The sequence below is a fragment of the Belonocnema kinseyi genome, chromosome 5, assembly GCF_010883055.1.
Source record: "Belonocnema kinseyi isolate 2016_QV_RU_SX_M_011 chromosome 5, B_treatae_v1, whole genome shotgun sequence".
Classification (NCBI taxonomy): Eukaryota; Metazoa; Arthropoda; class Insecta; order Hymenoptera; family Cynipidae; genus Belonocnema; species Belonocnema kinseyi.
The window spans coordinates 140911769-140926260 of record NC_046661.1 but is presented as its reverse complement, the minus strand read 5'-3'; the positions used below and the strand labels follow the sequence as shown (position 1 = coordinate 140926260).

General features: G+C 30.6%; 1 protein-coding gene across 1 annotated transcript; it reads left to right on the top strand.

The window, feature by feature from the left end:
• Window positions 1-4441: 4441 nt before the first annotated feature.
• Window positions 4442-5395, top strand: LOC117173922. Its single transcript, XM_033362569.1, has 2 exons — window positions 4442-4747; window positions 4907-5395. Exons 1-2 carry the CDS (start codon window positions 4442-4444, stop codon window positions 5393-5395), a joined length of 795 nt encoding a protein of 264 aa, XP_033218460.1.
• Window positions 5396-14492: the final 9097 nt, after the last annotated feature.

Below are 14492 nucleotides of genomic sequence, written 5' to 3'. Positions count from 1 at the left end.
TGACACTCTGACTCTATTTTATAAATAGACTATAAGCTTTTATTAATAACTAAACCCCACAAAAAAATGTTTTGCAACCCGAACTAAACCACCATACCTACGTGTTTGGGGTTGCTGGGGTTTTCTCCGATCCCATGGTTTTCTTCACTTTGACCTTCACATGACCTTTATTCTGACCTGATGGGGTCAAACTGAGCTCGGATTCAGGTTAAGCGACCCCAACAACGTTTGAGGGTAGAGGTTTTCTCCGACCCAATGATTTCCTCCGTTTCGACCTTTAATTGACCTTGCTCCTGACCAGGTGGTGTTAAAACTGACATCGAATTCGGATTCTGCGACCTCAAAAATATATGGGTATGGTGGTTTAGCTCGGGGTGCAGAACATCGTTTTGTGGGGTTGTGATACTCATAAAAGTTTATAGTTTATTGGCAAAATAGAGTGAAAGACTCAGTAATTCAGTTTGAAAAGAAAAAATTTAATATTTTAAGTACGGTCAGGTTTTTGTATAGTTCTCAATTTCACAAATATAACATTATTATTTACTAAATGAACGTTTGAAAGTAGATGTTCTCAAAAGTTTTCTAATTTTTACAGCGAAAACAGGAAAAAAGCATATTTTCAAATTTAAAAAAAAATCAACTGTTTTGAGGAAAAATAGTCTTTTTTTTAATTCAACTGTTTTGGATCAAAATTTTATCGATTGAAGTCTCTTCTCTTTGATTGAACTATTTTAAGGAAAATTTTATTTTATTCTTAGTTCAAAAACTGATCTTTTTTATTTGAAAAATTACATGATTTGATTGAAAATTCGTCTCTTTTAGTTAAAAATTAATTTCCATGCGTAACAATTAATCTCCTTAATTAAAAAATCATTTTTTGGTTAAAAATTGAACTATTTTCTTTAAAACTTGTTTTTCTTTGCTTCAAAATTGATTCGTTTAGTGAAAAATTGAACTATGTGTTTGGAAATTGAATTTTTTTTTATAAAAGTATTCTTTTTGTCTGCAAATTAATTTATTTGGGTTAAAAATTGTTTCTTTGTTTAAACATTTAAATACTTCGTTAAAAATAAATATTTGTGTGGTAAGACATTAATTTGTTAGTTGAAAACTGAACTTTCTGCTTAAAATTAATCTTATTGTTAGAAAATTCATCTTTTTCGTTAAAAATGCATCGTTTTTGGTTCAAAGTTACACATATTTCTTGAAAGTTATTTTTTGGTTGAATATTCATTACTTCAGTTAAAAATTAAAAAATGCAACTATCATATTGAAAAATTTGCTTCTTTTGGTTAAAAATTAGTGTTTTTAACATAAAATTTTACTAAAGATTCCTTTCTCGATTAAAAATGTGGTATTTTTAGTTAAAAATGCACTTCCTTTGTTGCAAATTGTATATATTAATAAAAATTCAACTTTTTTATCTGAAAGTTTAATTATTCCATTTTTGATTGCATTTTTTTTAGTAGAATATTTATCTATTTTGTTGAAATTTTGTCTTTCTAGTAGAAACTTAATCTTCTTGTTTGAAAACTTATCATTTGGGTTTAAAATTGAACTATTTAATTTTTGGTTGAAAACTGAACGTGCTTTTTGTCAAAAAAATTATGTTTATTATTTGAAAATTCTACTATTTGGTAAGAAAAAAATAAGGAATGTTATCAAAACACGTACTTTGAATTTTTTATATTAAATTTTTTCTGTTCGAACTAATAGACTTACTGTTTTACTTTATTTTACGAATGAACTATAAATATGTATTAATAATCTGTATCAAAAAAGCTATTTTTCATTTATTAAATTTAAAGTTTCTCAGAACTCGGACCAAACAGATCGCGCACTCCGGTGAGTGGTAAACTCCTCCACGACAAGGCTCTATTTGACGAAAGCGCAGTAGTGCACCGGGTTATCTTTGGGAGCACTGGTGGGTAGACGGTTCAAAAAAGTAATGGAATTTGGAGCTGGGTTGAGAAGCTATTGGGCTGATTTGTCATTTCAAGTTGATATAAACTAAATTTTTCATTGAAATGTCGATAGTTAACATTACATTTTAAATGTTCATAGGGGAAAAATTGAAGAATTTCTTATTTAGACAACAAAAGTTTTTAAATTCGAAGTTTGCAAACAAAATGCAATAATAGAAACTGAAGTTTTATTTTCCACCTCTTTTTCCAAAGATAGAAGTTGTCCCACATGTAAAATTCTTACTCCTTCTACGAAGTTTCTACATGCCGGTGTAGATTTTGTGAAATCACAAATCGGAGCTATTGTTATTTTAATTTTCAAGGTTTAAGACTAATTTCAATGTTTTTACATGAATCTTATGAGACGTCTACCTACTGTCGCCGGCCATATTGCTTTTGCCGCTAGTGGTGCCCTCAAGATTTCAGATCCCAATGTAAGGCCTTTTCTTCTTGACCATCGGCCAACTTCAAGCGTGGGGAATTAAACGTTTGAAAGGATCATCACGTATTCACTAATTTTATTTTTTTATTTTTGTATATTTGTATATACATACTCTAAAATTACGAATAATACCAGTATACAAGCCTTTAAAAGCTTGTAAATATTCTGGACAATTCAAGCTTTTTCATAAAAAACGGAAAGAAAATAGCCTAAAACTCTTGGTTTTGCTTACCAATATTTCAAAGCTTATTCAAGCCGATAGTTCTTTAAATCGACAACTGAAATTTAGTAAAAAAAAAAAACTAAAATGTTTGGGAATCCAGATAGTAACTTAAGAATACGACTGCGAACCTAGATTTCAATTTTTTTAAATCGAAGTCAAGGAAAATTACTATGAGGGTCAAGCAGAACTGAAAAGAAAGAATCAAGCGGTCTTCCACGCAGAAAAGGGAAATATTTTTCCATTTGAAACAGTCCCGGGCGAAACTCTAACTCCCCTCCCACCAAAACCGCTACTGCTTTGAATGAGGAATTGAAATCTTACATTTTTTTCTTTGTTAAAGATTAAGAACTTAAAGATTTTTTCTAAAAATCTTGGTTTTACATGCCAATATTCAAAGTAAATTTCGAGTGATAGCTGTTTAAGTCGAGAATGAAAATTTAGCAAGGAATTTGTATTTGTATAAGTGAATAATAAAATTTCTCAAGGTCTTTTCAGACTAGATGAAGCTGTGAATAAAATTTGTTTTGTTAATTAATTTTTTCTGTAAAAAGATCTTCTGCTTTGCTTCACTGGGAATCGAACCACAGAACTTCCGATTGCCAGTCGGCTACTGAACATTTCTGAAAAGGCGTTCAGAATTTCTGTTATTCTCTAATGATAATACAGATTTCTTGAAAAATTTGACATGTAACACCTAGCAAAATAATGTATTTATTTCTGGAAAAGGATTCTTTTTTCGATCTGTCTAGTCTCTAGTAGCTTAAGGGAAAAGCACCCGACTGGCAATAAGAAGTTCTGTGGTTCGATTTCCAGCGCAACGAAGGAGAAGATCCTTCTGCAGAAAAAATTTTATTTTAAAATTTAGTTCAAAACTAAATTTATAACTGAAAAAAATTTGCTAATTGAAATGTGACTTTCGATTTTCTTGGAGAACAATTGTTGTTATTCGAGTTGAAACCTCTGTTCGCGGCTCTTGATTTTTATCAAATAAATTCAACGGAAGGATCATTTCAATTAACGAATGACGGCCAAGCTGAGGATTCTTCACGGAAAATAAATTTGATTCAAGCCCCGTTGGCTAACGCAATGGTCTTTACCGACGAGTCACGAGAGTACCTTTTTACTGACCATGAATCTTGAATTATCGAGGAACTAATATTTTATACATGATTCATTTCTAGTTACCTTGTTGGTTAATAGAAAATCTAATTGATAAACAAATTAGATACTAACCCAACGAGAAATATTCAAATGAATCCTGCAATTAATATTTATAGTGGGATTCATTTCTAGCTATTTTGTTGGTTAATGGCAAATTTGATTGGTTTAGAGATCCTCTAGGTAGAGTTCTGCCACAACGTCCTAATGGTTTGATTGGCTATGATTAAACCGCAACCAGAAGTGATGAAAAGTGCGCGATTTTTAAACCAAATTTTACAATAAATTTACAATTTTGAAGAATAAAATTAGGAAGAAGATAACATAATATATAAACATGCCAAAACTTGAAGAAATATATGAAAATAGAAATACTGAGAATTAACTATTTCATTTGGTGTTTAAAAGTTAGTTTTGTTGGACTTGGTTAGGTGGAGTGGAAGTGTGCGAATGTGTGTCCATATCGACGGAAGTATTTATAAAGAATTACGGTTATTGTATGATATTATATGGTGTGAGTGGTGATTATTAAGTGCAATAAAAGTAGGCTGATAAGTGAGATTAAAAAGTGACGTTTAAAAAGGTATTTGTATTTTATTATTGGCGACATACGGAAGGGGTTAAAATTTATAGGTTAGATCGAAAAGTATTAAAATGGCAGAAAACGAGGGAAACAAGGAACTGGTCACGAAGTTAGGTGTAACAGCAGCAGATGGCGCGAAGTGTAATAAAAATACCGATATCGATAGAGACAAGACTGACAAAACTGAAACAACTGAAAATAACCTAGATAAGACAGACGAGACGAAAAAACGGGGTAGAGGGAGACCACCAAAAGACGAAAAACTAGTAAGAGAAGCTCAAAATAACAAAAGGATAGATGAGATATTTAAAGCTTCGGAAAAAACAGGGACAGAATCAACGATACAGAATACAATAAATGCACCAAGTACAGAGCAGGTAAAACAGGAAGAGAAAAATTTAGAAAAGGAGAAAAACAAATTTGATTTCCCAAATTCAGTGTTAAAAGGTGGGAATTGGGAAACATCTTTAAAGTATTTCTGGCATCACATGCAAGACATAAAATTTGAGAACCGTCAACTAAAATTACAATTATAGAAGGAAAAGGAGAATCGCAAAAAAGAAATAAGACATTTAAACGAAGAATTGAAAAGGAAAACAGAAGAATGGGAAAAAGAAAGAACAGTTTTAAGACGTAAATTAAATGAAATTAACTCCATCGTTGGGATCAAAGAGAACAGCCAGATTATAGAGGAAACAATTAAGGCAAAAGTAGTGGAGATTGAAAATAAAATAAGGAAAGAAAATGACTCAATTCAAACGGAAAACTCGGTGGTCAATAGGGGAAAAGAGGAGTACACATACAATAGAGACTTTTTGGAGATAAAAAGAGCATTTGAAGCGCAGGAGAAAAGGGAAAGGAAAAACAAGGTAGTGATAAGAGGACTGTACACACAAGGAACTGACAAAAAAGCAGAGGTAAAGGCGTTCTTTAAAAATGAACTAGACATAGAAGTAGAAATTATATGTGCAACAGCAGTAGGATTTAGTAAAAAGAAAACAGTAATAGCGAAAATAGGTTGCTGAGAAGAAAAGCTATCGATCATGGAAAGGAAAAAAGTGTTGAGTGGTAAGAAGATTTTTATTGATTATGATCTCACCAGAGAAGAAAGGAGAATATAAAGGAAAATAGTAGACATAGCCAGGACTGAAAGAGAACAGGGTAATGAGGTAAAGTTATGATACCAAAAATTGAGGGTTAATCAAGTTTGGATAAGTTGGAGGGACCTGGAGATGAGTCAGAGAAGGGAAGATACAAATTTTCAGTAATCCCAACGACTTTGAACCAAGAAGAAAGAAAGTGTGCGAGAGCAGGGGGGTGCAAATATCTTTTTTGGAATGTAGCTGGTGTTAGGAACAAAGACAGGGACTTCTGGAATTTTATAAAAAGTTTTGATTATGTCGGATTAACAGAGACTTGGATTGAGGAGAAGGATTGGGCGGGATTCAGGCTACTGCTACCTAAGGGATTTAATTGGGTGTGTCAATTTGCCAAGAGAGAAAACAAGAAAGGAAGAGCAAGTGGAGGTATCATTACAGGAACCAGGAGAGAAATAATAGAAATAGAAGGAGCAGCAAAGGATTTTAAAGGGGCTCTGGGCAGCAAAATTACTCTAGGAAATGAAACCTGAAATATATGGACAATATATTGCAAAGACAAGATTAAAGAGGATATGAAATAGAGGATAAAGGGAATGAAAATTTGCTAATCGGAGGAGACTTTAATGCAAGGACGGGGACAAAGGGAGCAATTTACAGAAGACCAGAAGAGGAAGAAGTAAAAAGAGCATCTAAGGACAAAGCAGCCAATACGGCAGGAGATCAGCTAATGAAGTTAGTAGAAAGTAAAGGATGGTGTATATTAAATGGGAACTTAGAAGGTGACAATCAAGGAGAGTTTACATACGTGGGTATCTCGGGTAAGAAGAGGTGAAGGGGGTCATCAGTAATTGATTACACTATAACTAACTATGAAGGTTTGGATAAGATAGAAGATTTTAAAATAATTAACAGAATAGAATCAGATCATCAGCCAATGGGGTGTATATTAAAAACGGAACTTGTCAGAGCGAACCAATATTGTCAACAGACGCCAGAAAAAGAGATTGTGGTATGGGACAATGAAATTAAGATCGATTATAATGTAAAAATGAGTGCTGGCGTTTACTCAGAAAATGATCTAATGGAAGAATGTAATACTTTTGCAAACAAAGTGAACAGCGCCATGAAAAAGAAAAAGGTTAAGTCAATCAGATTTGAATTAGGGTATAAAATTTGGTGGGATAAGGAATGTTCACGAAAAAAGAGGAAGGTAAAGAAGTTATACAAGAAATGGAAAGATAATAAAGGTTCGTGGGAAGCTTACGCTCATAAAAGATCAGAGTTTAGGAAAATGTGCGAAGATAAGGAAAAGAAAAGAAAGGAAGACGAATTAGAAGAGATAAAAAATGCAAAAACGGAGAAAGATATTTGGAAGTATATAAATAAACAAAGGAAGAAAAAGTATAGCATTAGTAGTGAAATAAAGATCAAGGACTGGAAAAATCACTTCATGGACCACTTAGAAGGAACAGAAGCACATTCTACAACACAAGGGAAAAGGAATAACCTACAGGAAGATGAATCCGACCTTAGCGACGAAGAAATTAATGACCAAATTAAGAAACTGAGAATGAAGAAAGCACCAGTAGAAGATGAAATACCGAATGAAGCATGGGTATATTTAGAAGGGGATGGCAAAAGGAAACTTTTTAAACTGATAAGAAGAGTGTGGAATGGAGAAGGCTTCCCGAATAGTTGGAGGAAAGGGATTATTACGCCGATATTCAAGAAAGGAGAAGCACAGGATCTGAAAAATTATAGACCGATCACTCTGCTTAACACCGCGTACAAAGTGTATGCCATGATATTAAACGAAAGATTAGTGAAGGATTTGGAAGAGAAGAAAATATTACCGGACACACAGGCAGGATTTAGAAAAAATAGAGGAACAATACACAATATATACATACTGCAGCATATCATAGAGAGAGAACTAGAGAAAAAGGGAGGAAAGATCTTTGCGTTCTTCATTGATTTAAAGGCAGCCTTTGATAAGGTAAATAGGGAAAATTTGTGGAAAACAATGGAGATAAGAGGAGTAAGAAAAGGTTTAATTGAAAGAGTGAAAGAAATCTATGTAAAAACGGTTAGTGCTGTGAGGGTAAATGGCAATATCACGGACGAATTTTGCACAGAAGAGGGCCTTAGGCAGGGCTGTCCTCTTAGCGCTACACAGTCCTGATCTCTGACATAGAAGAGGAAATGAGAAAAGAAATTGTGGGAGGCATAAAAGTTGGGAGGGAAAAATTCTGGTCACTTGCTTACGCAGATGATATAGCACTTTTAGCGAACAATGAAGAAGATTTTAGGGCAATGATGAAAAGATTCGAAAAGTTCTTAGAGAAGAAAAGTTTAGTATTGAATGTAGAAAAATCGAAGGTAATGGTTTTCAAAAAAGGTGGGGGCAGAGAAAAGGAAAGAAAATGGAATTGGAAAGGAGTAAATGTAGAGCAAGTGAAATTATTCAAATATTTAGTTTACACATTCAACAAAAATGGAGGCTGTGATAGACACATTCAGGAGATTGTTAAAAAGGCCAACATTGTGATGAAACATACGTGGGGGATAGGAGCAAGACTCTTTAAGGACAATTTCAACAGCAGGTACATATTTTTCACAGCTTAGTGGTTGGAGTTCTGTCTTACGGGGCAGAATTATGGGGAAGGGAAGAAAGAGCCAGTTTAGAAAGGATCCAAGACCGTTATCTCAGGTGGACCCTGGGACTCGACCGTTATAGACCAAGCTTCATAGTTCTGGAAGAGACAAAAATCGAAAAACTCAGAGTGAAATTAGGAAAAAAAGCTATTAAATTTGAAGAAGGAATAGAAAATTCCGCAGGAAGAACAATTTTAAAAGAATGTCTAAAAGAAAAAAATAGTGGAAAGCTGAAGATAAGCAGTGTCCAAGAAAGGGAGCAATATCTTAAAAGGTGTGGTTATAGTCAAGAGGGTTTAAAAACATTAAAAGATAAGAGAGATAATGTAAAAGAGATACTAAAGAAGACAGGCTACGAAGTAAAAAGACAAACACATCTAGGTAAAATACAGGAATCTAGGTACAATAGTAGGTAAAAACTAGTAAATACTGGATTAAAAGCAGAGTATTTGTGTAAGGTAGGAAACAAAGGAAGTCACAAACTAATAGCTAGGGCGAGATGTGGCAATTTAGAGGAAAAATCTAGATATTGGTTAGACGAAGGAAGTCAGATGTGCGCTTTATGTAAAAGAGAAAAAGGTACACTGGAACATTTAATTAGAGACTGCGAATTAATAGATATACCAAATTTAGAAATTGAAAAAATGTTAAATGGTAGGGGATTAGGGCAGGCAACAAGAATGTGTTTACTTGGTTAAGACTTTTGGAAAAGCGAAAAGAGGATGTAATTAACTCTAGATAAGTAGAGAAATGTATAATATGCGTGTATAGAGAACCATAATTGTTACTACTAATCCATATAGAGATTCTATTTTGTTTTAGTTGTCAAAAAAAAATCCTGAATACAAGAGTGGGTGGTTAAGAAAAAGAAATGTAAACCAAGTCCAATTTTTCAAGGCCAAACAGAATGTTTAACTATTTTATATTTAAATTAAAATTCACATTTTGAAAATTGAACTATTTTGTTGAAAATTCATATGGGTATCCAGGAAAAAAGAATCCATTAAAAAGACGACTCTGTGAATTGCTTATCTGTCATTTGCAGATTCAGAAAGTTAAAACAGATTCGGTTTACGACTATGTAAATCGGTCATTTTCTCAAGCAGCTTCGAATCTGCCTCCTTTTTGAATGAGACCGACTTTTTTGGGGTTAAGCTGCCATATTTCACACGATTTTTTAAATCAATAAATTATCTAAAGATTAAGAGAAATCATGGTCCAGTCTACTAGATTCCTTTTGTTATTTCAGTTATTAGTCTTTTACGTCACATAAGTATGTCAAAAAAATTATAACAATTAAAAATCTTTAAAAAACAAATTTGTGGCAATTTTGGAACTTCAGTGATGAAAATTAAAAATTTATTTATTTGGTTGAAAATTCACTATTTCCTGGAAAATTCATATTTTTTTATAAAAATTATTTTTTTTTTGGTTAAAAACTGAACTATTTTGTTGGAAATTCTTTGTTTGATGTTTGAAAATAATTTCCATAACTAAAAAATAACATGTTTCATTTTTGGTTGAAAATGAACCTTTTTTTAGTTGAAAATTCATCTATTTATTTAAAAATTCGCCTATTTTGTAAAAAATTAATGTTTATGGTTGAAACTTAAGCTTTTTGCTTGAAAATTTCCCGTTTTTTTGGTAGAAAATTAATCTTCTTAGTCTATTCGGTTTAAAACTTATCTTTTTCATATACAAAGCTGACTATTTTATTTTGTTAAAGAATTATCTTTTTTGGTGAAAAGTTTATCTTTTTGGTTAGAATTTCAACCAATTTGTTACAAAATCATTTTTTTGTAGACAAAATTCACAATTTTAGTTCAAATTCATCTTTTTTCTTGAATATGTAATAGACAAATTTTTTAATTTATATTTTTAAGTTTGAAATTGAACTTTTACGATGAAAAATCGTCATTATCGGTTGAAAATTAAGTTTTTCATTAAAGAAATGTACTATTGCACCTTTGGTTTAAAATATTACATTTTTGGTTGAAAATTTAACTTTTTTAGCTAAAAATTCATGTATTTTGTTGAAAAATCGTCTTTTTGGTAAAAAAAATATTGTTCTTGGTTGAAAACTCACCTATTTGGTTAAAAATAATTTTTATTGAAGATTCACCATTTTAATTTAAAGTTAAGTTTTTTGCTTAAAAACTAATCTAAATCTAATGTGTTTGCTGATTTTGTTTTAATTGAAAATATTAATTCTTTTAACCAAAAATTTAACTATTCGATTTTTTGTTTGAAACTGACCTATTTTAGTTGAAAATTCAGGTATTCTATTGTAAATTCGTATTTTTTGGTAAGGTAAGTTTTGTTCTGGATATTTTTTCTCATGGATGCATTGAACAAATCAAACTTTTGCGCCCTTTATGAGGCTCTATCTTTATGAGGCTCTACCTAGTCAAATTAATTCAAAGAGAAAAAGTACCCTAAGCCTAAGGGTACCTTTTCACGGAGGCGAGTTTTGAATTAATCGTGGAATTAATATTTTGCATAGGATTCATTTCTAGCTACTTTGTTGGTTTATGGGAAATTTGATTGGCTGATAACCTAGATACGAACTCGATGTCTCAAATTAATCCAACGATTAATTCAAAACAGGTCTCCGTGAATAGAGTTCTGAGCCGGTCATATTACTTTGAAAACGGTAACGAGAATGAGAATATCACCGAGAATATAACCGAGAAATAAATTCTCTGAGAATTTATGAGAATCTCAGAATTTATTTTAATTAATAGAAAATTGTATTTTTTCGTTAACTTTTCGGTTGAAAATTCGACTCTGTTTTCGAAAATTTGTCTTTTTTATTTTAAAGTGACCTGCTTTAGTAGAAATTAAAATTTTTGTTATAAAAATGCAACTATTTGGTAGAGAATTGAACTGTTCTGTTAAAAATTCATCCTTTTTGCTTGAAAAATTTCCTCTTTTTGGATTCAAAATTTAATTTTTTTCGTAGAAACTTATTTTTTTGTTACAAAAATTCAATTTTTGATGCTACTGAATTAACTGAAATCTTTTTTGGATGAAAACTCAACTTTTTCTGCAATAAAATTTCTTCTGCTTTAAGATAAATTTCATATTTTTTGATAAAAATGCAACTATTTGCTAGAAAATTCAACAATTTTGTTAAAAAGTCATACTTTTTGGATTGAAAATTCAATTTTTTTTTGTGAAAAATTATTGCTGGTTAAAAAATGCATAGTTTGATCGTAAAAACTCGACTAAAATCTTTTTTAACTGAAAATTCAACTATTTTTTAGCAGAAAATGGAGCTGTTCCATTTTTTAAGATTGATACTTTTTAGTTAAAAATTCGCGTTTTTTTTTGTAAAAAAATAATTTTTTAGTTTGAAATTTCACTTTTTGCGTAAAAATGCATGAGTTTCGTGTAAATTAAATTTTTTGTTGAACTCATATTTTTTGATAGAAAATTGAAATTTTGTAAATAAAATTTGTCTTCTGGTTCGAAGGTTTAATAATTTAAATGAACTTTTATTTATTTTTTAAGTTGGAAATTCGTCTTTTTGGTTTTTAAACTCTTTTCTTTTGTTGTATAAATTTCATTCTTTTTTTACTAAAATATAAACAATGACACTTTTTCGTTGGTTATTTGCCTTGCTAGGTTGAATATTCAACTATTATGTTAAAAACTCAATTATTTTGTTGAAAATTCCAGTATTTTGTTAAAGAGTTATCTTTTAAAGTAGAGAAAACTTTGTTTAAAAAATAAATCAATGTATTTGAAAATGTTAAATTTGTATATAAAACACTGTAATTCCTGAATATGTCTGAGCTAGAAAATAATTTATATTCAACCGCTGACATAGCCTGAACAATAAAAATATTGTTCAAAATCATAAATTCTTCAATTCTCTTAAATTCTTTTAAATTCTCCTAAATTCTGTCATATTCTCGGTTATATAACCTGAATTTAAATTCTCGGGAATTTAAGAACTGTATCCGTGAAAAGGTACCCTAATGGCAGATTGTGTAATGTGTAAATAAGCCATGATGATCTCGTGTAGAGTTCTTAAATTCCCGAGAATTTAAGTTCAGGTTATATAACCGAGAATATAAAAGAATTTAGGAGAATTTAAAAGAATTTAGGAGAATTCAAGAATTTATGATTTTTAACAATATTTTTATTCTTCAGGTTATATCAACGTTATAGAATATTTTATAAGAGGAATAAAATAATTTGTATATACAAATTTAAAATTTTCAAATGTATTAATTTATTTAAAAAAAAAGTTATACTATAAAAGATAACTCTTTAACAAAATACTGGAATATTCAACAAAATAATTGAATTTTTAAGATAACAGTTGAATATTCAACTTAAAAATACAAATTTCCAGCGAAAAATTATAATAGTTGATATTTTAATCAAAAAAGAATGAAATTTATACAACAACAACAACAAAAAAACTATTTTAAAACCAAAAAGACGAATTATTTTCTGCAGAAACAAAAAACGCGAATTTTCTAACTAAAAAACATCAATTTGAAAAAATGGAAAAGTTACATTTTCTGTTAAAAAATGAATTCTAAAAAAAAAGAAGTATTTTCCACTCAGCAGTTAAATTTTCAAGCAGTCATAAGCCTTCAATAAAAAAATTCACAATGTACTTTAACTTTGACCCAAGTAGTTTAATTTTAAATTAAAAAGATTAATTTTCAACAAAATAATTAAACTTTTAACCAACGAGATAAAATTTTCAACTTAAAATATTAATTTTTAACCAAAAAGTTGCATTTCCATACAAAAAATGAAATTTCTTCTATAGCAGATAAAGTTTTAAATAAAAAAAAATAGTTGAATTTTCAGTTGAAAAAGATTTTGTCGAGTTTTCACTTTCAAGCTATGAATTTTTTAACAAGAAATAATTTTCTACCAGAAAAATTGAATTTTCAATTCAAAGAGACGAATTTTTAACCAATAAGGATGACTTTTTAACAAAATTGTGAAATTCTTGAGCAAATAGTTGCATTTTTATCAAAAAATATGAAATTTATCTTAAAGTAGACGAATTTTTTATTACAAAAAAGTTGAGTTTTCATACAAAAAAATTTCAGTTAACTTAGAAACATCAAAAGTTGAATTTTTCTAACAAAAAAATAAGTTTCTTCGAAAAAAATTGAATTTTTAATCCAAAAAGACGAATTTTTTAACCAAGAAGGATGGTTTTTTAACAAAACAGTTCAATTCTCTACCAGATAGTTGCATTTTTATACAAAAGAGATCAATTTTCTACTAAAACAGATGAATTTGTAATAAAAAACCAATTCTTTTAAAAAGTGGAACATTCATCCAGAAAATATTTCAGTTCATTTTGCAACATCAAAATATAAATTTAAAAAAAAGTAAATTTTCTACCAAATAGTCAAGTTTTCAAGAAAATAGTGTAATAGCTTAAATTCTACCCAAACAGTTGAATTTTTATCAAAACAATAATTAATTTCTGCTAAAGCAGGTAAACTTAAAAATAAAAAAAGACAAACTTAAAAAAAGAGTTGAATTTTCAACCGAAATTTAACAAAAAAATTTAATTTTCTATTGAGGCCATGTGATACTTCGTCGGACACAGTCCCGATGGCTTTTTTTCCACAAAAATGAAAATTTTTAAAAAATGAATTCGGAGATGCTATAGAATATCGTAATGGACGTCCCCGGACTCTTTTTTCAGGGATAATAACAAAAAAATGTTATTGTGCTAATTACCAAATTTTATGCATGTGTATTATTTTGTGGTTAGGGTGATTTTTAGCTCTCTGTCATTCCGATAATGTAGGTATCTATCGTACCGATTCTATCGGTAAGCACTCTGGAATAATTCAGGGACTGAGAGTAGTAGGTTTTGCTCAGTTTGGGATTTATTCCCTGAACCGACGAAAAAGAGCCCGTTAGGTTTTACTCTTCTCAAGATCCGAAAATATTTACTTCAGGAAGAAAGTGATCCCATCCCGAGTGGACCTTGCCTCCTTCTCAATCACTCAGAAGCGGATGGGTTGCGACAGCATCTGGTTAAGTTTGAATCCCGAGCAAAACAAGTGCAGAGGATCGGTCCTTTAGTCTGTGAACTGATCAAAACAAAGCACGCGGGTTTCCATCTTTGAAAGATCGAAACCTCCAGAATTCTGGTAGGTTTTGCTCCCGATGGAAACTTAACCGAAGATACTTTCAAACGATCCCGAAGAGAGCGAACTGCCATCCGAAAAGGTTAGGTTTTGAACCTACTTTCAACTCTCTGGACTTTTACAATCTCTGAGATTCTGTTTTTGAAATCAGAATAAAAGCTACTTTATAGTAATTTAGCAATTTCTCGCTAATTCCAAATTATATTATACGCGTTTAAAACACA

Bases quoted from the DNA above. Each gene is read 5' to 3' on its own strand.
- LOC117173922 (XM_033362569.1), top strand. From the start codon at position 4,442: ATGGCAGAAAACGAGGGAAACAAGGAACTGGTCACGAAGTTAGGTGTA. The intron at 4,748-4,906 runs GTAAAACAGGAA...TTACAATTATAG, and splicing joins ATGCACCAAGTACAGAGCAG to AAGGAAAAGGAGAATCGCAA.